This window comes from Aspergillus pseudoviridinutans, assembly GCF_018340605.1.
Source record: "Aspergillus pseudoviridinutans IFM 55266 DNA, scaffold_4, whole genome shotgun sequence".
In the NCBI taxonomy this organism is placed as follows: domain Eukaryota; kingdom Fungi; phylum Ascomycota; class Eurotiomycetes; order Eurotiales; family Aspergillaceae; genus Aspergillus; species Aspergillus pseudoviridinutans.
In genome coordinates, this window is record NW_025091284.1 from 2,967,213 (window position 1) to 2,988,468 (window position 21,256).

At 53.4% G+C, this 21,256-nt stretch overlaps 8 protein-coding genes and 2 non-coding genes across 10 annotated transcripts; 4 read left to right on the forward strand and 6 right to left on the reverse strand.

Moving 5' to 3' along the window:
- Nucleotides 1–28: 28 nt before the first annotated feature.
- Nucleotides 29–2,029, reverse strand: Asppvi_006468 (endonuclease/exonuclease/phosphatase family protein; the record flags this gene model as incomplete). Its single annotated transcript, XM_043302371.1, has 4 exons — nucleotides 29–358; nucleotides 405–850; nucleotides 900–1,268; nucleotides 1,354–2,029. The coding sequence occupies 4 exons, from the start codon at nucleotides 2,027–2,029 to the stop codon at nucleotides 29–31; spliced, it is 1,821 nt and encodes a 606-aa protein (XP_043158306.1).
- Nucleotides 2,030–2,419: 390 nt separating this feature from the next.
- Asppvi_006469 (bifunctional cytochrome P450/NADPH--P450 reductase) lies at nucleotides 2,420–6,016 on the reverse strand (the record flags this gene model as incomplete). The annotated part of the gene is made up of 5 exons (XM_043302372.1): nucleotides 2,420–3,984; nucleotides 4,069–5,055; nucleotides 5,105–5,545; nucleotides 5,596–5,841; nucleotides 5,896–6,016. 5 exons carry the CDS (start codon nucleotides 6,014–6,016, stop codon nucleotides 2,420–2,422), a joined length of 3,360 nt encoding a protein of 1,119 aa, XP_043158307.1.
- Nucleotides 6,017–6,839: 823 nt separating this feature from the next.
- On the forward strand, nucleotides 6,840–6,911 carry Asppvi_006470. The gene has a single exon. It is a non-coding gene; the product is annotated as a tRNA-Arg (tRNA).
- Nucleotides 6,912–7,157: 246 nt separating this feature from the next.
- Nucleotides 7,158–8,813, reverse strand: Asppvi_006471 (carboxylesterase/lipase family protein; the record flags this gene model as incomplete). Its single annotated transcript, XM_043302373.1, has 1 exon — nucleotides 7,158–8,813. One exon carries the CDS (start codon nucleotides 8,811–8,813, stop codon nucleotides 7,158–7,160), a length of 1,656 nt encoding a protein of 551 aa, XP_043158308.1.
- A 1,069-nt stretch (nucleotides 8,814–9,882) lies between these two features.
- Nucleotides 9,883–9,954, forward strand: Asppvi_006472. Its single transcript has one exon. It is a non-coding gene; the product is annotated as a tRNA-Arg (tRNA).
- A 383-nt stretch (nucleotides 9,955–10,337) lies between these two features.
- On the forward strand, nucleotides 10,338–11,816 carry Asppvi_006473 (CAIB/BAIF family enzyme; the record flags this gene model as incomplete). Its single annotated transcript, XM_043302374.1, has 1 exon — nucleotides 10,338–11,816. One exon carries the CDS (start codon nucleotides 10,338–10,340, stop codon nucleotides 11,814–11,816), a length of 1,479 nt encoding a protein of 492 aa, XP_043158309.1.
- Nucleotides 11,817–12,288: 472 nt separating this feature from the next.
- Asppvi_006474 (glycoside hydrolase family 16 protein) lies at nucleotides 12,289–13,431 on the reverse strand (the record flags this gene model as incomplete). The annotated part of the gene is made up of 2 exons (XM_043302375.1): nucleotides 12,289–12,580; nucleotides 12,632–13,431. The coding sequence occupies 2 exons, from the start codon at nucleotides 13,429–13,431 to the stop codon at nucleotides 12,289–12,291; spliced, it is 1,092 nt and encodes a 363-aa protein (XP_043158310.1).
- A 1,567-nt stretch (nucleotides 13,432–14,998) lies between these two features.
- Asppvi_006475 (uncharacterized protein) lies at nucleotides 14,999–15,425 on the reverse strand (the record flags this gene model as incomplete). The annotated part of the gene is made up of 2 exons (XM_043302376.1): nucleotides 14,999–15,343; nucleotides 15,423–15,425. The coding sequence occupies 2 exons, from the start codon at nucleotides 15,423–15,425 to the stop codon at nucleotides 14,999–15,001; spliced, it is 348 nt and encodes a 115-aa protein (XP_043158311.1).
- Nucleotides 15,426–16,596: 1,171 nt separating this feature from the next.
- Nucleotides 16,597–19,375, reverse strand: Asppvi_006476 (uncharacterized protein; the record flags this gene model as incomplete). The annotated part of the gene is made up of 8 exons (XM_043302377.1): nucleotides 16,597–16,966; nucleotides 17,023–17,115; nucleotides 17,164–17,234; nucleotides 17,284–17,372; nucleotides 17,422–17,963; nucleotides 18,013–18,103; nucleotides 18,149–19,051; nucleotides 19,102–19,375. The coding sequence occupies 8 exons, from the start codon at nucleotides 19,373–19,375 to the stop codon at nucleotides 16,597–16,599; spliced, it is 2,433 nt and encodes an 810-aa protein (XP_043158312.1).
- A 554-nt stretch (nucleotides 19,376–19,929) lies between these two features.
- On the forward strand, nucleotides 19,930–20,940 carry Asppvi_006477 (CSN8/PSMD8/EIF3K family protein; the record flags this gene model as incomplete). Its single annotated transcript, XM_043302378.1, has 2 exons — nucleotides 19,930–20,099; nucleotides 20,361–20,940. 2 exons carry the CDS (start codon nucleotides 19,930–19,932, stop codon nucleotides 20,938–20,940), a joined length of 750 nt encoding a protein of 249 aa, XP_043158313.1.
- Between the last annotated feature and the right edge of the window lie 316 nt (nucleotides 20,941–21,256).

The window sequence follows — 21,256 nt, forward strand, 5'->3', positions numbered from 1 at the left end:
GCTACTCTTGCTACAGGTGATAATGAAGCTAGCTACACACGTTCAGCAACGCCACAGTAGGATCATGGTCGCTTGCCTGGTCGTCGTACGAAACCCAGGTGTTGACGTGCAGATGGTGCATCTGCGCTCCCTTCGCCAGCGCCGGACTCACAAACATGTGGTCCAGCTGTTGGCAGTTCATGTCATAAAGATACGTGTACCGCTCCGTAGTTGCAATGCCAGCGACCTCGTCAAGATCCTCCAGCCCGGATTCAGCCAGGAAGGTCTCCAAAGGCTGCGCAAAGGTGAATTCGTTGAAGTCGCCGGAAGCAATGATCTTGGCGCTGGGGTCTTCTGCCAAGATAGACGATGTGAATGCCTTTATTCATCAGTAGCGTTCAAGGTTAAAAGAAGCGAGGACATACAGCAACGAGCTTGGCCTGCGCCTCGCGCTTGGCAACCGCCCCGTTCACCGGCGTCCGGGCATCGCCCTCGATTGATGATCCACCCCCCTTACTGGTGAAGTGCACATTCACCGTGAAGAACTTGTTCTTGCCGTCGAGCGTTTCCCACGCTGCGGCCAGCGGCTTGCGGCTGTCATCCCAGGCGTCATTGGACGGGTCGATCAGGCCGGGGTTATACTTGAGTTCGGCGCCGGGAAGGACCTCATTGGCGTCGGTGTTGGAGCCAGGGTTGGCGTTGCGCAGGCGGATCACGGAGGCATCGTACAGGTAGGCGACGCGGATGTTTCCGCCTGGCTGGCCGCCGTCCTGCTTGTTGACGGGGTCAATATCGATAAAGGAGTAGTTGATGCCGCCTTGGTCGGCGATGGACTGCACCAGGGTGGACAGCGTCTTGTTGGCGGATACCACTGCACAATGCATTAGCAGCTCGTCAGGGAGAAAGAGAGGAAGACGTACCGCCGTCATCAGTCGGCCCGTCATCGTCCTGGATTTCCTGCAGAAAGACCAGCGTCGGACTCTTCAGGTACTGCGCAATGTGCTGCGCGATCTTGGGCAGCGTCGTCGAGTCGGGACCGAGGTTGTTGACATTGTACGAGCCAACCGTCACAGCGCAGCACGTTCCAGCCGACTGGAAATCCGTAGCTGCAGCGGCCGTCGTGTTCGATCCGGTAACAGTCAATGCAGTCAAAGGCAGCAGCGCATAGTACCCATACGCCGGCGCAATGACACCCGTGATGTCCCCAATCGAATCCCCCAGCTTGGTATCGGTAGGGTTCTTACTGCCATCCAATGGTGACCCAACAATGACAGCTTCAGGGTTCAAATCTACGCTCATCAGCACTCGTAGCCTTCATAACCTACTGCGCCCAAGAACCGGCAAGAACAAATTCCGAAGAGAAGGAAGACATACCCTTATCCCGCATGGTCAGCCCACCCCTCTCATTCTCCCCACTCACTTCCCAATCCCCAAGCACCCACGTATCCCCATACGAGTTCGGCTTCGCAATCGCCCGCACATTCGACACCCTCACCAACTCCCCGCTCAGACTCTCCCAAAAGTCCATCCCGTACTGCCCCGGCTGCAGCACCGGATTGACATTGCTAATCTGGCTCACATTGTTCGGCACAGCAAGCACATCCCCGCCGTCCAGCGAGGAGAACTGCTCCGTAGGCGGGGCCCGGCCGCCCTTGCCCACCACCACCGGCACGACGGCATTGCCGCTCGAGACGACGCTGATGGCAGACGGGGAGGTGAGTTCCGTTAGATACACGTACGACGCCGAGGAGCGGTACTCGGATACCTTGCCTGTGAGGGTGATGATGTCGCCGACGGAGACTTTGGAGACGGCGGCGCTGCCGAAGACGTAGATGGATTCCGAGGTGGCGTCGTCGTCGTCTGGGGTTGTGGAGCGCAGGTAGAAGCCTGAGGAGCCTTTGGCTGTTACCAGGCCTTGGATGTTGGAGACTGTTTTGCCTGCGTAGGGCGAGAGGTATTGGTTTCCGTTGATTTGGCTGATGGTGAGGGCTGAGGTTGAGGAAACGAGCGCCGAGACGCAGAGGAAGAAGGAGGCTGCTTTGATCTTCATTTTACAGATTTTATCACCTCTTGAGTGAGTGGCCTCTTTTCTTAGAAAGGATTGCAGAGAGCCGGGACTGGGGCATGTTTTATACTGGACTCGTGAGGGGTCAATTGCTCGGCGAATCTTGGATACAGCAATTAGATTGACTATCGTCAGGAGAAAGGTAGATTAATTCGACAGCAATCTACATATCCCGGTCCTTTGCACCAGTAACAGTCGCTGACGAAGCCCACGTTGTAGAGCCAAGGTGCAGCCAAGGTGCAGCCAAGCACGCTAAATGAGGCCGACACAACATCTGCAGCCTGTTATGGTGATAGGATTGCGACAGACCTACGGACCTGAAGATAATTCCTGAGGCTGGTCCCACTGACAGAATTGTAGCTGCATATACATCCCTCAAGTAAATACATCTGTCGCGTATCGCTCCTTTGTCTTTAGCTTATCCAAGAACTCCTCGGCCGCAGCGTCCTCGTCATCATCTGCCGAGATCTCCTCACCACGCTCCCGTGCCTCCTGTCGCAGTTGGCGTCTCCTCTCCAGGTAAATGTCCTTGCAGGCCTGGCGCACTCCGTTCCCTACGCCCGTGCTGCCACACACGTAGATCCGAGCGCCCTGGTCAAACAGGCTGACCAATTCTTCACGGTCCTCCAGCATCAGATCCTGCACATGACGGCCCTTGGACCCGTCCCCAGGCCGGCTGTAAGCCCACCTCACGTCCACAGCGCCCAGTTGGGCCCACTCCGCAAGCTCGGCTGCGTGGATGTCATCCTTGCCTTGGGTGCGGCAGCCCACGTACAAAATAGCTTTGGCGGGCTGTTCAACCTCGGGAAGCTGGCCATCAGCTCCGACCGAGCTGCGTCTGCCCCGGATCTTCTCGGCGCGGTCCATGACGAACCCGCGGAAGGGCGCAAGTCCGCTTCCTGCGCACGCCATAATCATTGGCGTCTTCAGATCCATCGGCGGCTTGAAGCCGGAATGAGATGGCCGCACGGCAATGTGGGCACGCTCGCCGGGCTTCAGCTCGGATAAGTAGGTAGAGGCAACGCCCATGTACTGCTCAGCTTCCGCTCGCTCGGCCGGTGGCAAGGATGCCGCGGCCAGAGACGGCGCGTTGAGCACAGAAAACGTAATCGAGCATTCGGAAGGATCCGCCAGCGGAGACGAGGAGATGGAGTATTGACGCACTCGCATGGGCGGGAGCATAGCCAAGAAGTCGCCGACAGGGAGCTTGATTGAAGGGTACCGGATCAGGATATCCAACGGGCTCATCCGTTTCTTGACGATTTCCTCTGCGAATCGAGTAGGGCTGGACGCGAGATAGCGCAGTTCAGCCTGCACGTCGGCGTCAGTGACGGCCGCGTCTGCCAGTGCGGTCAGGTCGCGCTTAGAGGCCGGCTGAGAGAGCTCCACATAGGTGGAGAGAAGTTCGAAAGCCGAGATGGGCGTGTCAAGGGGAATCGAGGTGGAGCCCTTGGCGGCCGGGCTCGGTTTGTGGATTGTGAGCATAGCATCCCAGGGAAGATCGAAACGTCGAATGGCCCGGCGAACGACGCTGCTCGGGTTCACGGGCAGTACGGCCAAGTAATCCCCACATCGGTAGCTCATATCCGAAGGGAGTTTGAACCGAATCATTCTCTTGGCCGGGACGTCGGGTGCTGAAAGCAACTGGTTGTCGACCACGAATCCTTCCTGGAGCTGAAGACCTAGGGTCGAGGCGCGCATTCCGGTGCTGACTTCTACCTGGAGACTGGACGACGGTTTAGGCTCGTCGGACTTTCCACCTCCAAACTTGGATGTGATTGCGGGCCAGAAAGCGGACTCGCCCCATGAGTCAAAGTCGGTGAACATGTCCGAGTTGGCCGCATCGGCTAGTCCGATATCACACAGCCGGTTTCCTCCATGCTCCGCAACAAGCTGATTGACCGCTTTGGGGATGCGGTGGAAGGTAGCCTGCCAATCGTCTACTAAACTTAGCAAATGTATAGTTCAAGTCATAGGCATGGTATGGCAGGCATAGATTGATAGGAAAGAGAAAGGTAACTCACGATGACCACAGCCAAACACGGCATAATTGGCGCCCTCGAGCTCATTCTCCTTCAAGGCGCTGAGCCATTCGAAAAAGTGAGCAGCGTTATCGGGCGGTTGACCTTCGTATGATGCCGTGATGAACACCACAGGTCCGTCTTTCGGAACATTCTCCATGGCGGAATCCAGGGACTGGACGTCGGCAGCAAATCCATATCCCACGGCATCGTCAGCCAATCTGCGCGCAAATGTCTCGCACGTCCCTGTGTTGCTTCCGAAGAAGATGTGCATCGGTTTGAGCTGACCAGGTGGAGGAGCTTGCTTGCGAGCCCTGCTCGCCGCTCCCGAGCTCTCCGGCGGCGCACTGTCCGCGGTGCCGCTCAGGGCGATGCCGAGTTTGGTAGCATCCAGACCATGCCTCAGAGTTGCTCTCATGTGAAATCCCTTTGGTTTGACGGTGAGCGTCTGCTTTATGCGAAGATCGTAGCTGGGATCGTCCATCTGAAAGTTGAAGTTCTGCAGCAGGATGGCCACTACCAGCAAGGCTTCCTGCCAGGCAAAAGGGCGGCCGATGCAAGCTCGCATCCCGTTGCCGAACGGCCTCCAGGCGTTCTTGGGAAGCTTTTCGAAGTTCTCGTCGAGCATACGCTCCGGCTTGAACTCTTCTGCATCGGGGCCATAGACCTGGGGGTCGCGGTGCAGCTTGTCCAGGATGATCACAATGGGCTCATCCTTGTTCAATACATACTTGCCACCTCCAAGCGTCACGGGATCCTCCTTGTTTTTCTCTGGGTGCGCATGTACAGCAATTAGAGGGGCTGTAGATTTCAGACGCAGCGTCTCTCGCAGCACAGCGTTGAGATACGGCAACTTGGACATATCCTCCACAGTGATCTTGCGCCGTCCAATGACAGAGTCAACCTCCTCTTGCGCTTTCTTGTATGCGTGGGGTGTTTTCAGCATGTAGTAGAAGAGGAAGGAGAGCAGGCCGGACGTCGTTTCGTGACCTTGCATTATCAGCTGAGAGTGTTAGAAGGACACTGGCGGAGGACGTACCAGCAATTAGGAATGTGATCATATTGTCAATGATCGACTCATCGGTCAAGCCCTTGCCAGTCTTGGGATCACGCCCCAAGATCAGCGCATTCAAAAGATCCTTCTTGTCCTCGGGATTCTTCCTCCGTGCTTCGACCAATTCCTGCGCTAGATTCCGTAGAAAGGTGATGTCGTTCCAATACTTTCCGTTCTCACTCGTGGGCAGATTGTTGAGCAGCGCTGGTCGACGAGCGCGATCACCGGATCCCTGCAACAGGCCCACCATGGCCTCGACAAAAGGATGCATCTCTTCGTGGTAGAAAGAATTGAAACGGGTTCCCATCGCGCAAAGGGCAATCGTGTCCAAGGTCAATCGGGTGAAATCATCGGTCACCATAATAGGAACGGTCGGTCCTTGTCGCGCCCATTTCATGACGAGCTGCGTCGCGATGTCGTACATGTCTGACTGTCATGTCAGAGAAGCGCAGGTCACGGTTGATTAGGCACCCTACCGTCAAACATGCCTCGAATGGACAGAGGTCMAAAGGCCGGAACAAGCACACGATGTGCAATCGCCCAGTTTTCCTCCCCGGGGTAATTGGCCGTGAACAAGCCATCGTGAACTCCGTTTCGAATCTGTTTCAATCCCGCTGAGACGACCTTTGTGAATCGCTCTTCGTCGAAGACTTCATCGACGAGTTCGTGGGTGCTGACGAATACTCTGGACCAACCAAACGTTGTCAGTCGATAGATAGGGCCTTGTGAATAGTTAGCTGGAGAGAAGCGTGGAAGATTAAGCCAGGCCTATGTACCATATTGATCTGCCATCAGATTAATACTTCGCAGAGGCACCTCTTGCTCGATATCATAAATGTTTCCCAGCAGAGGCACTCCTCTGGGCCCCGGGATGGGGATCGTTTTCGAGTCGCTCATGGTGCGTGAGATATCACAGATGCTCCGGAATCATGGGAGTAAATTGAAACTTCAATGATAGTCTTCAGGTTTAATAATGTTACTATACAAGGTGGAAAATGGATAAATAATGATAAGACATGGTGGACAACGCAAGGAGGGGTTCGAAGGATTTAAATCCCTTCCAACCCCACGTATGGTTGGCGATCAACGACACACGTGAGATCTAAATGCATCAGAGTTTTGGATTATATCATAAAACACCTCCCTATGCCTGAGAAGATGAGAAGTACCGAGGAAGATCAGCTCCAGCTAGATGGGGTTATGTCATAGATAGTTGTGTCAAGAGTTGTGGGTCGAGTTGTGAATTCAAAGACCGTATAAGCGCATAATCCTTCGGCACTGAGTGGACCAGCATCTCCAAAGAGATCCTCGGCTTGCCGTGCTGGCAGTTTGCAGGCCAAAAACAAAAAAAAAGAATGCATCGGAGAGTCGGTGGTAAATCCACCGGTGCTTAAAAAAGAAAATGGACACGGATATGTCCACGACTCACAAGTCCACAGATCGGAGAGGACCCCAGATTAGGGAAAAGGTTGCCCGACGGGACTAGGAGATTAAAGAGTCTAGAAGGCGAACCAAGGGGTCCAAGACTGATGGTCTTTCCCAACCGACGGAGACTCCGTTAGGCCTATTTTAATGCGGCCATATGATTGGCTCATCCAAACTGGTGCCTACCTACTGTGTAGGTACTCCAGGGTGACATAGGGACTCCGTAGCTGCATTATCTTATGCATTTGTGTAAGCTAGAATGTGTAGCATAAAATCTGCCCAAAGCCATCAATCCGGTCTCGTGGCGCAATGGTAGCGCGTTAGTTTCCGGTACTAAAGGCTGTGCGTTCGAATCGCACCGGGATCGTTTCTTTTTGCTTCTTTTTTTCATCCGCATCCTTGGTCCGACGTGTGTAGGCAATTCAACGTTTGCTTTATTTTTTGTTTTTCGTCTGCATTTCGTTTTTTAACTTGGAGTTATTTTACCAGAGACATGCTGGTGGATGGTTGTAGGCCATTCAATTTGCTATCTTAGGCTATACGCTATTCTACATCTGCAGCACATCTAACGCTTCCATTCCTGAAAACATGACACCTACTGCTCAGGTAGCACCTAATATGGGATCTGTCGGTGGTACCACTCCATCAGAAACTCAACCTGCTCCTTCTTGGCAATGGGCACATTAGTGAATGCATTGCCCAGTTCCATGACCACCTGGGTGCCATTAGGGCTGTTAGGGCTCCAGTGCGGCAATGCCCCCTTGCCCGTGTAAGAGCCGCCCTTGTTCGGATTCAGCGTCTTTGCAAAGTTGGCCCAGTAGGCGGACATCTTCTCCTGGATCTCGTAGTCTGCTTCGGTGAAAGGGTACTGATCGGCATTGGCGTATAGAGCGTTCAGGGCATACATGATCTCCGACTGGTGGAAGGCGCCTTGGTTCTGGCCGGGCGGGGCGTGAGTCCAGTAGTAGGTGTAGAACGGGGCGGACGCAGCCTTGTACCACTCGGTGGCGTAGGCCCACGAGCCGACAAGGGAGGCGTCGCGGGCCGCGGCGTTCCAGGACATGTCGGCGGTGCTTTGGTTGCCGTTGTCCGGGTACAGCTTGATGTAGCGGTTGTAGAGGTCGCCGTATTTGTGCGAAGTGTAGTTCTCGTATTGCTCCACGGTGTAGTCGGTGGACGGGGAGGCGCCAGACTCGTCCTTGGTGTTGCCTGTGATAACGGGGACATCGTTGGCGGGGCCGTTGAGGAGCGTCTCGATGTACTTTGAGGGGAGAACATAGTTGTCGAGGACTGGCTTGAAGATCAGGGGATAACCAGCAGACAGTGCAGTGACCCACGAGATCCAAGTGCCGTTGACACGGTCCTGCGAGCCGACCAGCACCTCCTCCATGGACAATTTCCGCAATTCGGCAATGCTGGAGACATTATGGGCGGCGATGTAGTCGGCACCGTGGATAAGAGCCGTGGACATGTTAACATAAGAAGTGGCAAGACCAGCCAGCAGCGGGTCATATGGGTATCGGATGCCAGACTGAGAGATGCCACCATGGAAGTAGCCTTTGAACAGCGGGCTGTTCACCGCATGGTAAACCTGGGAAGACCCAAAGGACTGACCGGCCACTACCACCCGGTCAGGGTCACCACCGAAGTTGGCGATGTTCTTCTTCACCCATTTCAGCACCTCGAGTTGATCAAGAACACCATAGTTTCCTGACGTGTTGTGACCAGTGACTGCCAGTCCCTCTGCATTCAGCTCCGGATGGGCCAGGTATCCAAACACATCGTCTCTGCGGTTGAAGGTAATGAGGATGACATCCTTCAATGCCATCCCGCCACCATACCACCAGGTCTGATTGCTAGTCTCATCCGAGCCCTGGTTCCAGACCATGACAGGCAGCTTAGCATCCGCAGAGCCTGCATTAGTCCATAGATTCAGGCTCAGGCAGTCCTCGCTTATGTAGCTGGACTCATCGGTTGGACAGCGAGGGCCAAACTGGGTGGCCTTCAAGGTCTCGTTCCACGGTTCGCGGGGCTGGGGCGGCTTCCAGCGGTTTTGATAACCGGTATCCGCTGCAAAGGGGATGCCTAAGAAAGCCGTCACATTGGACTCGGAGATGCCAAAGAATTTCTCAAGCGTAGACTCGTTGAAGTACTTGAAGCCTTGAACGGGGCCATAGTTGGTCTGAATGATTTTGTCCCAGAGCTGGGCTTGGGCGACTGCAGCGCCCAGGGCCATCGCCGCGAGGCCCCTGAAAGCGAACGGGGGCATGATATCCTTAGAAGAACAATTGCGGCTCAAGAGTAGAAGAGATTGTGAAGACAATGCAAGAGAGAGAAGTTCGGAGGGGGAACTTCTTCAATATAAATACACCTGCTGTAGCATAGTATGCCACATCTGAAGACTCCACTCCGAAGGACCAATTAGCAGTCGACGTAGATTGCATGATGAGTGTGTGAAGTCTTCGCCCGAGACTCCACATGCTATTGATCATGGAGAGAACCTCGACGGCTGCAGCCTGCATGGATAGCGGCATCAGATAGATCAGTGTTTCGGCAGGGGAGACACAAAGGGATGTTCGACTACGTAATCTCCAATCGTCATCCTGTCGATCAAAAAACTTCTCGGCTAGGGACTAATCATGAATCGTAATGCCATAGTACCGCGAGGCTATAGTACAGCATGTCAGGCACCTTACTCCGCAAAGCATCAAGCAATGCAGGCTATCATGCCGGTTTCAGGAACACCGAGTGACGACAACAGAGAGCGCACTCAAGCCACGCGTTTTCGTCGAATGCAGGGGAAGGACGGGACAACAACAGGCTACCCAGATAGCGAGACCTGCAATCATCCTCAGCAGTGCAACGATATACCCGACTAGTAGGTAACCCGGGGTGAACTAAATCTCGGTGAACATCACTGAATCAGGGAATTTCGTACGACGCACCTCCATCTAGTAATCTCGACCGAGTATACAGTCTGTCGATCAGGTCTCAAGAATCCTCCGTCTTGGTCAACTAAAAAGTCAGTAAACAATGAATTTTGCCGCATAGATTGGACATGGGTGGCATCTCGGCTGGCTGGAGTAGACCAAGATCCCGCAAATTGTCAGTCACATGTGTTTGCCTCATGATTTTCTGGCACACATAAGTCTGCATATAGAGAGCTCTTCCAGAAAGGGTCCAGATGGGGCGGATAACGCTCGGGAATTAGAGAGGTAAAGTGTTTGTTTGTACGACTTAAAAAAGGAGTACTCGGAGAGAGTCAAGTGGTGATGGGACGACAACGTTCTATGGTTTTCTGTATGCAAGTTAATTTTCTTACTAAATGCATAGAATCTGGTCTCGTGGCGCAATGGTAGCGCATTAGTTTCCGGTACTAAAGGTTGTGCGTTCGAGTCGCACCGGGATCGCATCCTTTTTTGTTTTTCCCTTCCACCCAACCTTTCCCTACTCTAACCATAGTAAAAATAATTTTTTTTTAAACCCCATGAGCGAGCTTCGAACTATGCTGTAGGTATATTGGACTCAATTCCTAGGCAGATGATGTTGAATATCTTCTGTTCCGACTGCCGAGCGGATTCGTATTCGGCATCTTATCCGGTTGAGTCAGTGGCATCCCATGACTTAGTATATATTGACAACTACTAGACCGACTGGATTAAACGGTTGCCATACAAGGTGACATGCGGACATGAGAACCTTGATCCTCACGCAGCGACGATTGTCAATAACAACGTCAAGGTTTAAACTTCAATATAGAAGCCTACAAAGCCTACATACACCCGCGTACAATATGGCTCAGGCACAGTCCGAAAGACAGCCTGTCCCAGACAGGACATCCTTCTCCGCAAAAGACAGCGTGGACTATATCTGGAAGCACCTCGGACTCCCCGCCGAGTCGCTGGAGGCCCTCGACCTAAAAGGCAGCGGACCGGGCCTCCCCTCGTCCTTCAAGATAGCCGACCTCGCGCAAGCATCCATCGGGCTCTCCGCCCTCCTCGCGGCGCAGATATACGCCCTCCGCACTGCCTCCCCAGTTCCCGCGGTGAGCGTGCCGCGCCAGCACGCCGTCATTGAATTCAAGTCCGAGAGACTGTACACGCTCGCGGGCCAACCCGTCCAAAACCTCTGGGGCCCCCTCAGCGGCCTCCACAAGACCTCCGACGGCCACGTCCGCGTCCACGATGGCTTCCCCAACCACAGCAACGGCGCAAAAGTCCTACTAGGCTGCCCACCAGACGCCGACCGCCCCGCCGTCAGCGCCGCCATCGCGCCCTGGCGCTCTGTCGACCTCGAAACCGCCGCCTTCGACTCCGGCTGCGTCATCTCCGCCCTGAGATCCTACGCCCAGTGGGACGTCACCCCGCAGGCCCGTGCCGTCGCCGACCTCCCCATCCTCCTCCGCCGTATCGGCGATGCACCGCCAGGCCTGCCGCAGTCCATGCGCAGCACACCGGCAGACAAGTGCCTCCGCGGACTACGCGTGCTCGAACTCTCCCGCGTCATCGCCACCCCTCTCTCAGGGAAGACGCTCGCCGCGCATGGCGCAGACGTCCTCTGGGTAACCTCCCCCAACCTTCCCGACCTGCCCCCCATCGACCGGGAATTCGGCCGCGGCAAGCGCACCATCCAGATCGATCTCTCCTCGCCTGAAGGGGACGCAGAGCTCTGGCAGCTGCTTGACGACGCCCACGTGTTCGTACAGGGGTACCGGCCGGGAGCTCTCGCGGCGCGGGGATTCTCAGAGCAGGCGCTGGCGGCGCGGGCGGCGCAGGCTGGCAAGGGGATCATCTGCGCGAATCTGTCAGCGTATGGTCCAACGGGTCCGTGGCGGGCGCACCGCGGCTTCGACTCGCTGGTGCAGACGTGTTCCGGGATGAACGTGTCCGAGGCGGAGCACTACGGCGCTGGGGAGGCGGGGCGCGCGGCGCCGTGCCAGGTACTGGATCATGCGGCGGGGTATTTCCTGGCGGCGGGGATTGAGGCGGCGGTGTATCGGCAGGCTGTTGAGGGGGGTTCGTGGGCGGTGGATGTGTCGCTGGCGGGGGTGATGAAGTATCTGCGGTCGCTGGGGCAGTATGAGGGGAGGACGGGGTTCGAGGGGCGGGATTATACGTGTCAGGCGGATGTGCCAGGAGAGTACCTCGAGACGAGGCAGACGGGGTTCGGGGAGATGACGTTTGTGAAGCATTCTGCTGCGGTGGAGGGGGTTGAGGTGGGGTGGGATGTTATGCCGAAGCCTTTGGGGTCGGATGAGAAGAGGTGGTTGTAGTATACATGTACCAGTGGCTACTTTATATACTCCGCTCTACACCTATAGAGAGGCTATCATGCTTTGCTTGGTTGCTAATCTATAACCAGAGCTGCACATGTCGACAGTCAATGAATGCTAGATTGAGCAAAGGCAATAAATTCAAATACATGCGCATTGGTATATACGAATACAAAGCAGGAACGAAGCCGAGACGATCAAATGACAAGAAGAGTCAGCGGATCTGACACGACATGTGGACATGAGGAGATGAGGAAAGATTCGACAGGAAACATGGAGGTGAAAGACCTAGTCTACCAAACAGACGCCCAACCCCGAGTCCCATAGATGCCACCGCGCCGGTTTGACCAGCAAAGCAGCACGGGGAAACAGTAGGTATCTGAAACACCATACAGAGACGGTAAAAGAGCATCAAGGTGGGGACATCCCTTGCTGAGCGGAAGAAAAACGAGACAAGTTGCAACGGCAGGGGCTAATTGACCGGCTGGTATCCCTTGTGTTTCCATTCGCTCTGCTTCCAATCGTTCTGGAAAGTGCTCATTTCGGTGCGTTCATTGGTCCACTTGGCATCCTCGAGCGCGTGTTCGAGACGGCCCTTCTTGCGCTGCGCGATGAAGAAGAAGATGAATCCGGCGAGCATGGCAGCTCCAACGCACCCGGCCCCGATGTATACACCGGCCTTGGCTCCGCTCGGGAGTTCGGCCCACTTCTCGGACAGGGATTTTGGTGGGTTGAGGATGGCATTGGCGACGGTGGAGTTACCCCTGTCGATATCGCATTAGTATGCATTTTGCCAAGAACAGCGGCAAACTTACGAGATGACATCAATGCTCTGCCAGGCTCCAGAGTGATCGGTGTAGTTGTATTCCTTGCCGGTGTGGAAATCATGCACACGGACGCTCTGGAGAACCATGCTAAAAGGGGCTTTCGAGTAGTCCACCAGACCACCGGCCCATTCGATCGTGCCCTTCGCATTCGACTTGATACCGGCAGGCCAGATGCCATAACGGATGTTGCAAGGAGTCTGCGGGTAATACGTGCCGTTCCCCTGGGAGTCTTCGTATGTCAGGGTCCGGACGAGGTTGCCGTCAATCCACCACTCCAGCTTCTCTTGGGTCCAGTGAGTGGTGTAGTTGTGGAATTCCGTGTCGGCATTGGGGACATAGTGATAGCCGCCGCGGTTGAATGTCTCATTGTTACCCTTGCCGAAATAGTTGGACTGGACCTCGCTGGTGTTGTAGCCCACCCATTCCCAGTCAATCTCGTCCAGATCGTTCGACTGCAGCACGATACTGCTGATGATACCGGCACCCTTGGCCATCTTGACGTGGGACTCGACAATACCGAAGAAGATATAGAAATTCGACTGCATCGTGGGCGATTGGTTCTCTCCTGTGATGGTAAACTGGGTTCCCTCACTGGTGTGCGACAAGGCTCCGTTGGTAACGTTCCAGATGGTAGCGTCGAGAGTCTGGTTGAAAGTGAATGTAGTATTCATACCCAGGGCTGGATCAGCCGGACAGGTCTTCTTGAGAGGGTTGCATGATGTCCATGTCTGGGCGGTCACCGAACAGATGCTGGCCACCAAGAGGGCCACGACGTAAAGGAACGACATGCTGGGGTCCTTAGAGGCGATCTCTCTCTAGATCGGTCGGTAGTGGTCAAAGTATGTAGATCCTATGCAAAGTGAAAGGCAGCCAAACAGGCCCGAACGTATACTGCTTCAGTTGAAGCTCGACGAGACTTTGGGGGGATTTATGTGGATGGCCGAGGCCAGTAAAGAACGACAGAATCCGGATGAAGGAATGGACGTGCGATAGAGTCGCACGAGGAGTGTTCAGCCCACCCGCAAGTAGAAGGATACTATACGGGATAGAGCAAAACGGAAGAGAACGACAGGATCCGGAGGGGAATCTGAGACGAACAGAGGAGAGAGAGACCGGAGACGGGCATGACTTTAGAAGACTAGTCGACCAGTATATTAAAACGGATGGACTAATTTTATTAGCATCAGCCACTTTTTCTCCTGCCGCAGTGTCCAGCAACTTGGCGAGTCTCATTCTGCACTATCATTTCTGCAGACCGCAGACTGCAGCCAGCAGTGTACCTGCTACTAGCTATCTATGTAGTTTAGCGCTATGAATAACAAGTACTTAAGCTGGTTTCAGGGGTAAAACATGGCCCCAATTGACCAACAGCTGCTCTTGGACAGTGGGGCCGAACTGTGGTCTAGTCCGCTTTAGGGTAAGTGCAGATGTGCTACTAGCCTGTCTCGGTAAGTTGCTTTCTTGCTGTCCGCAGAATTGTTCCTGAGCCTTGCCGAATGCGGCATGGTCTAATACGCATTGGGGTTTTCTCTCGGCTCCGGAGTAATGATTGGCTAGTAATGCTACTACGATAAGAGCAGGCTAACCCCTGCCAAGCAGGTGAAAAGTGATGGCTCCGTTCATTAATCAGTAGGGGTGTTGGTTATTTCCCTATGTAAGGACCTAACTTTATGGTGTTTGTGCCCTGTGGGTGTACGAGTAACACACTAACACTTTAATAATCCTTCAAAAACACAGGTACCTGCCGGAATGATGATGCCTAGAGGTTTCTGTCGAGGATAAATTGATCCCAATAGTCTGTGGTCTACTGGACCGTCCTGTTTCTGGTTGGTGTGAGTTGAGTCTGTGCCTACGGTTCCACGCTCGAGTCATATCCCTAGAATCCCACCCAAATTTTGATAGTTTTTATATGTAAACTGTGTAACGTGGCATGGTGGCTATCAAAAATTCAAGGGATATATTTAGAAGGGGATCCATCCTGTCAATAGTTCAGGAGATGTGCAGGCATAGATCTCATGTTCCATATCTAATAGGAGTTCTCGTCTTAATGGCCATGGCCCACCTAATGCCTTGAATCGAATGCAGTAACGAACCATGGACAATATATATCAAACAAACCACATTAATATATATTGCATTTTACACAGTACGACAGAAAGTGCACCATAGACACTTGTACCACAACAGAACAATTTCATTAATGTCAATCCCCAACTCCAATCCCAGTAATTCATATCATACCCATAATCCTTCTCATCATGACATCTCATGACCCCGATCATTCCTCATTATCATTACACATACAATCATACCAGATCGCCGCCGGAAACAGATGCCAAAACACCTGCTAGACTCCTAATTCAGATACACCTTGGCCGGCCGCCGAATATCCTCCCGATGTCTCCGCGAACGGCTCGGCTTCTCGACATATTCCACATAAGACGGACTACTCCGTCTTCGACGATGCGTCGACCGGACCTCCGTCCCTCCTCCCCCGCTGTATCCATAATCGGGTTCTCCACCTCCCCAAGCTCCAGGCAATGAGCAGACCCGGAAGAGCCAGATGAGCAGCAGGGTGCCGGCAATGGTGCCGATGACGATACCTGCAATGCCACCGCCTGAGATGCTATTGGGGCAATTGCAGCTGTCGGATGAGGTGGTGGACTGCCGAGCCTGGAGGATGTTGGACAGGACAGGTGCCTATGTGAGGGTCAGATCCATGGTTCCGTAACTCGGGCCGATGCGGAGTCATCCAGAGATGAGGAGGCAAACAACTTACCATGTTGGGAATTTCGATATTTGATCTCAGATATCTGGTACGGGAGGCGAGAGTATCCACTCGATGATTTTATCGAACCAGTATCGCTCTACAAGTGTGGCAATGGTGCCGTGTAGATGCCGAGACCGAGGATCTGACCGAGTGAGCTGAGATTGGCTCTCAACTCAAAGAAACGAGAGACAGGCACCTCAAGGAGAGGAAGAGTCGGCGGACCACAGAATAGATATAAGATGAGATGGGGTGGACGATAACTTCCTCCTCGTTGTCCCTCCATCGTTCTAAATATCCGATTGTTCCGCGCTGACGTCAATCGCACGTCTTCCTGGACAAGGGGGACAAAGAAGCGATTACCGTCTTCCATGTACCTTTAGCCCGCCCCGAATCTTGAAACTGGGAAATCTTCCGGCTACGGCTACCAATGAGCGTGCGCATTGGTCAATTTGGCTCGGGATTGGCGCAGAAGACTATCTCTGTCTCTCTGTCCCTCACATGAAGAGGGGCTCTCCTGTCGATTCTGCTATTACTCGCAGTCCAGAGAGGGGTTATCGTTAAAAGGTCCGTTGTGCATAGGTTGCACTAAACTACTGCCATGAGCCTTACGTCTTGGTCGCGTACCTGCTTTGGTCTTTGATTCTCTCTCTAATACTCTCTAATGCCGAGACTCGAGTCTCGATCGCATGTGATGATTCCCCTCCAAGGATCGGACACTAAAACCATCTAGAGCGCCAGTGACGCAATCTATCACACAATACAACCTAAGCCAGCGACTAATTCAACGGACGCTGTTCGTCAGCACTGCTTTGTCGGATGATGTCTTGACTTTTATTATATAATCAAGCAGATAACCAGTCTGCTGCTGCAGTGTAATCCCGTTTTACTATCGAGGCACACGACCATGATTGGGCAATTGACCACATCTAGATGCTAACATACGGAACCCTGTATCAAAGGCTTCGCTGATACTGATTCCCCGTTCATCTCAACGTCTTCTTCATTAAACGATGCCAATAGAGCAGATTTGGGGCTCGAAACTTAACCCTTATGAGCGGTAGCTAATAACACGTAAAGAGCGACATTTTGAAGGCTGCGGACCCTTCTGGCTCCTATGAAAGTCAGGCGAGGTCATGTGAGCCAGCCCTAAGGAGACAACTCGTACACGCAATTGCACGTCAGCTTACAGCCGGACATGTCCCGGCGACGGTGGGACGCTACCCGTCTCCCAGTTCTTCATCTCGGGACCTAATTCAAACTCAATAGTCCCGCCCTGTACCATGAGATCCTCGTGCTCGAACCAGTTCTTTGTCCACTCTTTCCCATTGATCCTGACACCTTGCACATAGTAACCCTGGTCTAGTCCCGTCGCAGTAATCCTCAAAGTCTGATTCCCGTTGACTGTCATGTTCAGATCAGGGAACCAGGGCGACGAGATCAGGTAGACCGGTTGGGTGACCACGGGGTAGATGCCAAGCATCTGCCACAGGAGCCAGGAGTTCATGGCGCCTGCATCGCTGTTTCCTGGCACTCCGTAGGGAGCATCCTGGAAGCTACAGGCAATATGGTCAGCTGCCGTCCAGTAGATTGAACAACGAGGTTCGCTTACTATTGCAGTCCCAGGCTACGGGATATCTGAACGCTTTTCGCTTGTTTGTTGATATAGTTGTAGAGGTACGGTGTTGCAAAATCCGGCTCATTCCTGCTTGATGTCAGCGGTTTTGTACGGTTGATCGATGGTAGCACGTACCCAATATTCATCAGAGTCGTTATGCCCGCGCCGTTTGCACCAAGATCCTGAACTGACAGATTGGGCTTGAACTACGCAACATCAGCACAATTCTCAAGCAATCTACTCAGCCGTGCCTACCATAGCGTCTAGCCGGGCCTCAAAAGTGTCTGGCCCGCCCATGAAGTCGATCAAAGTCTCCATGTCATGCGGAATCACGAAGGAGTACTCTGCAGGCCAAGATMAGTACAGACCTCAGGACCGGCATACTATACTTACCCCATGGTACGCCTTCATAAGTATACGCATGCCATTCGCACTCGTAACAATACAGCGGATCGTATCCGCTATTGTTGAATGTGCCGTTTGAGAACTTCGGGGCCAGAAACCCAGTGAAGTTCAAGCTCTCCACTTCGGGATTCCATAGATTTTGCCATCCCGCCGACCTGTTCAGATATTTTTCGCGATCACCGGGCATCTCCCCGCTGGCTACCTGGCTCAACGCAAAGTCATTGAGACTGTACTCGACAGTCCGCGAGATGGAGCGTGTGTTCCGATCCTGAGAGACATAGCCCAGTTCAAGCCAGTCTCCCAACGCTCCTCGGCCTTCCTTGGTGCTCGCAGATAGATCCGTAGGATCAAAGGTATTGTACGGGATGACTTCAGCGTCCGTCTTCATCGCTGCGTACCCGTCGGTCCAATTGATTGCGCCACGCAATCCTTTGACGTACGCATCAGCAAGGACATTGTCGGCGTTGGAGCCGCCTTGCACCAGTCCGTTATAGTTGCCCGAGCGTCCGTCTGGTAGGAAGCCTTGATGTCTATTACCTTGGTTAGCTCAGAAATGCGGTCTCGTCAAGGTGGCCTTACCTCCATATGTCGATGAGACCACGGATCATGGATTCGTAGTAGGTAGGCTGGAAGATATGATAGAAGCTCACAGTGCAGCGGAAGATGTCCCCTGAAAAAGGTCAGTACATAATCAGAGAGCTTCATGGATACTGACAGAGAGTGTAAAAGTCATCCCACAACGGCTCCTCTGACTGCCAGAGCGGATTCTCCCCAGTCCGGTTAGAGGGCATCAGATGCATGAAATACAGGGAGCTGTAGAGCAGCCGCACGTGGGTCATGTTTGCAGTACTGTCCAGTGGCACCTGGATCTTGCCGAGGACCTCCTGATTCCATTGATCAACGGCGGCTTTTACGGTGTCATTGAGTCTCCACGAGGGGATCTCGGATCTGATATACGACCGAGCCCTATCGGACGATATCAACGAGACACCAATCCGTGAGACGATCTGTGGATTTGCCTTTTCGCCCCAGCTGAAAACAGCGCCAACACGATCATTCACAGGCCCCGATGTTGCCTTATCCGTTACGTTGCCGTATATTGGCTCTCCTATAGCGCCAGCGAAAGTCTGGTACCGTGGTATGGGGTCTGTATTTGCCCCAGTGAAGGTCCGAGCCATTGCAGGCTTGTTGGAGAATTCTCCATAGAAATAGACCGTGAAGGGAGCTCCATTGTTCCATCCGCCGACGTACGTCCCATATCCGCTGTAAGCCCTACCGTGCTCTTCGATCTTGATCTCTCCGCCAACATAGTATTGGCCATTCGCATCTCCAAGATTACCGGGCAGATAGTGAGATACATCCACGAGCACATGCTTCTCACCATGAGGAAACGAGTAGTGAACAATACCGGCGTGACTGGAAGCAGAAAGCTCTACCTGAACACCGTTCTGCAGCTGAGTCTTGAAATAGCCTACACTGGCAGTATCCTGGCCGACTCTGGGCTGACTGTACGTGAGATTATCCAGGATATTAACAGGAGGCGACACACTTGTCAGAGGCATCTGCGGAATGAGCCCATATTTTGGAGAACCTCCTGTCCCGCTTTCATGCATCATGGCTGGACACGTCAGTAAAGAATGACCACTGGAGTTCGAGCAAATCACATACTGATTGCGGTCACATTGCCATCAGGCGTCCATCCGCCGTTCAGCACCGCAATGCTCCAGTTTGCGGCCGTCGTGTCTATTCCCATTTTGACCATTCCGAAGGGTCGCGCACCCCCAACGAATATGTCGCCTCCTCCGTAGCCTTTGCCGGGAAACGGGCCTTCTGACCCCATCAGAGCATTTACATACTGCGTGTAATCGATAGAGGACGACGCAGAAGCCGTTGCTGCCAAAGCTAAAAGCCATTGAAACGTTTGACTAAAAAGAAGTCGCATGATTTGAGACAGATTCCAATTGTAATGCGTCGTAGACCTATTCTAGAAGGATTCCCTTGCCACTGGACCAGGAACTCAATCTAACAACATTCAAGAATCGAAAGGCAGAGCATCCATATATAGCCCTTGTGCCGCATATCCTTCGGCGAAACAGGAATGTGACCTGGACACATATCATTCTGAACAAGAGGGGCGTGACCGGGAATAACGCTGCATCAAACGGTGAACCTTGCAAGTCTTTCATCATCAACCTGCGGGGTAAGACATGATCAACCAAACCATATCCCGAAGTCGACAACCCGATGCTTAAGTTGGTTGTTGTACCGAATGTACTCCGGTAAACGGGGTGGTGTGTACCGCGCGGAAAAACTATACGTTCTTGGATAGTTCCTCCGGTCGACCGCCGCACAGCAGAACAGACCTCCCAAAAAACCCACCAAAAAAAGAACATCCCGCTATAGCGATCACGATAAACCCGCCTTCATTGCCGCCGTCTGTGCCAGCTGAACCTCCTCAACTCCTACTCTCCATACCCAGACGACCGACTTAACAAAATGGGTGTCGCCTTTGACAAGTGTGATACGCGGCCGGCGCATATCGACGCCATCCTCAACGGACTGGACAGATACAACCCCGAGACCACCACAGTATTCCAAGACTATGTTGTCCAGCAATGCGAAGAGCGCACATTCGACTGCTACGCCAATCTGGCTCTGCTGAAGCTGTGAGTTTCATCTCTTGTTGCTCTCAAACACCGCGCTTGCTCTGGATTCCTCGTCGCGGGGGTGTTCAAATCGCATGGGACGAACATGATGAACAACCTTGTTTTTCTTCATAATCACGTTTCCTATTACCTGACATCCCGCTGGGATGAATGTCGAGAAAAAGCAACATGTTCTGAGAACGAATTCTGTCCCATTCAGCTAGCTTTATTGCCTGCTTGCTCATGAACCTTCCGTTACTGACGAGATGTCCCTCTAAACAGCTACCAATTCAACCCTCACCTCCTCCAGCCCGAAACCGTCACCAACGTCCTCGCCAAGGCCCTCACCGTCTTCCCCTCGCCCGCTTTCTCCCTCTGCCTTGCCCTTCTCCCCGCCCACACCCAGCCCTTCCCCACCCCCGACGCCGACGCCTCCCAGACCTCCGATTTCGTGGAATCCGTCCAGAAGCTCGCCCGCCTGTCCACCCTCCTCGAGTCCGCCCAGTACGCTCAGTTCTGGTCGACCCTGAACTCCGATGACCTGTACGCGGACCTGGTCGCCGACGTCGCCGGCTTCGAGGAGCTCGTGCGCATCCGCATCGCCGTCGAGGTTGGCAAGGCCTTCCGGGAGGTCAACGCCGAGGTGTTGGAGCAGTGGCTCGACCTACGCAGCCGGGAGGCGCTCGAGAAGTTCGTCACCGAGGTCTGCAGCTGGGAGGTGGACAAGGCTGGCCCCAAGGGCACCGTTGTCAAGGTGCCCACGAACAAGGAGAACGAGGCCCGCAGCGAGGTCAAGAGCGAGCGCGTGGGTGTGGAGATGTTCGGCCGTGTGATCAGACGGGGCTTCGAGCAGGCCGCGTAAAGTGGGTTTTCACGCGTCTAAAATGGGGATCTTCCTTAATTTCTCTGTTACTCTTTTTTTTTTCTCTCATCCTATTTCTAGAGATCTGCTTGTTGCATGGATCTCTTCTACTTGTGCTAAGACAACCCAATGATGATGAAGGTAGAACCAGCATGGGAGGTTCCGGAAAAATATCTTGGGACCCGGCGCATTTGGCGTTCTGAGATTCGGTCTCTGTGTGTAAAAAGAAACAAAGTATCTTGATTCATAGATCCATAACCAGCTGGAAATAGCCTTTCTCTAAAACAAAAAGGAAAAAGATTCTATATATAAATGA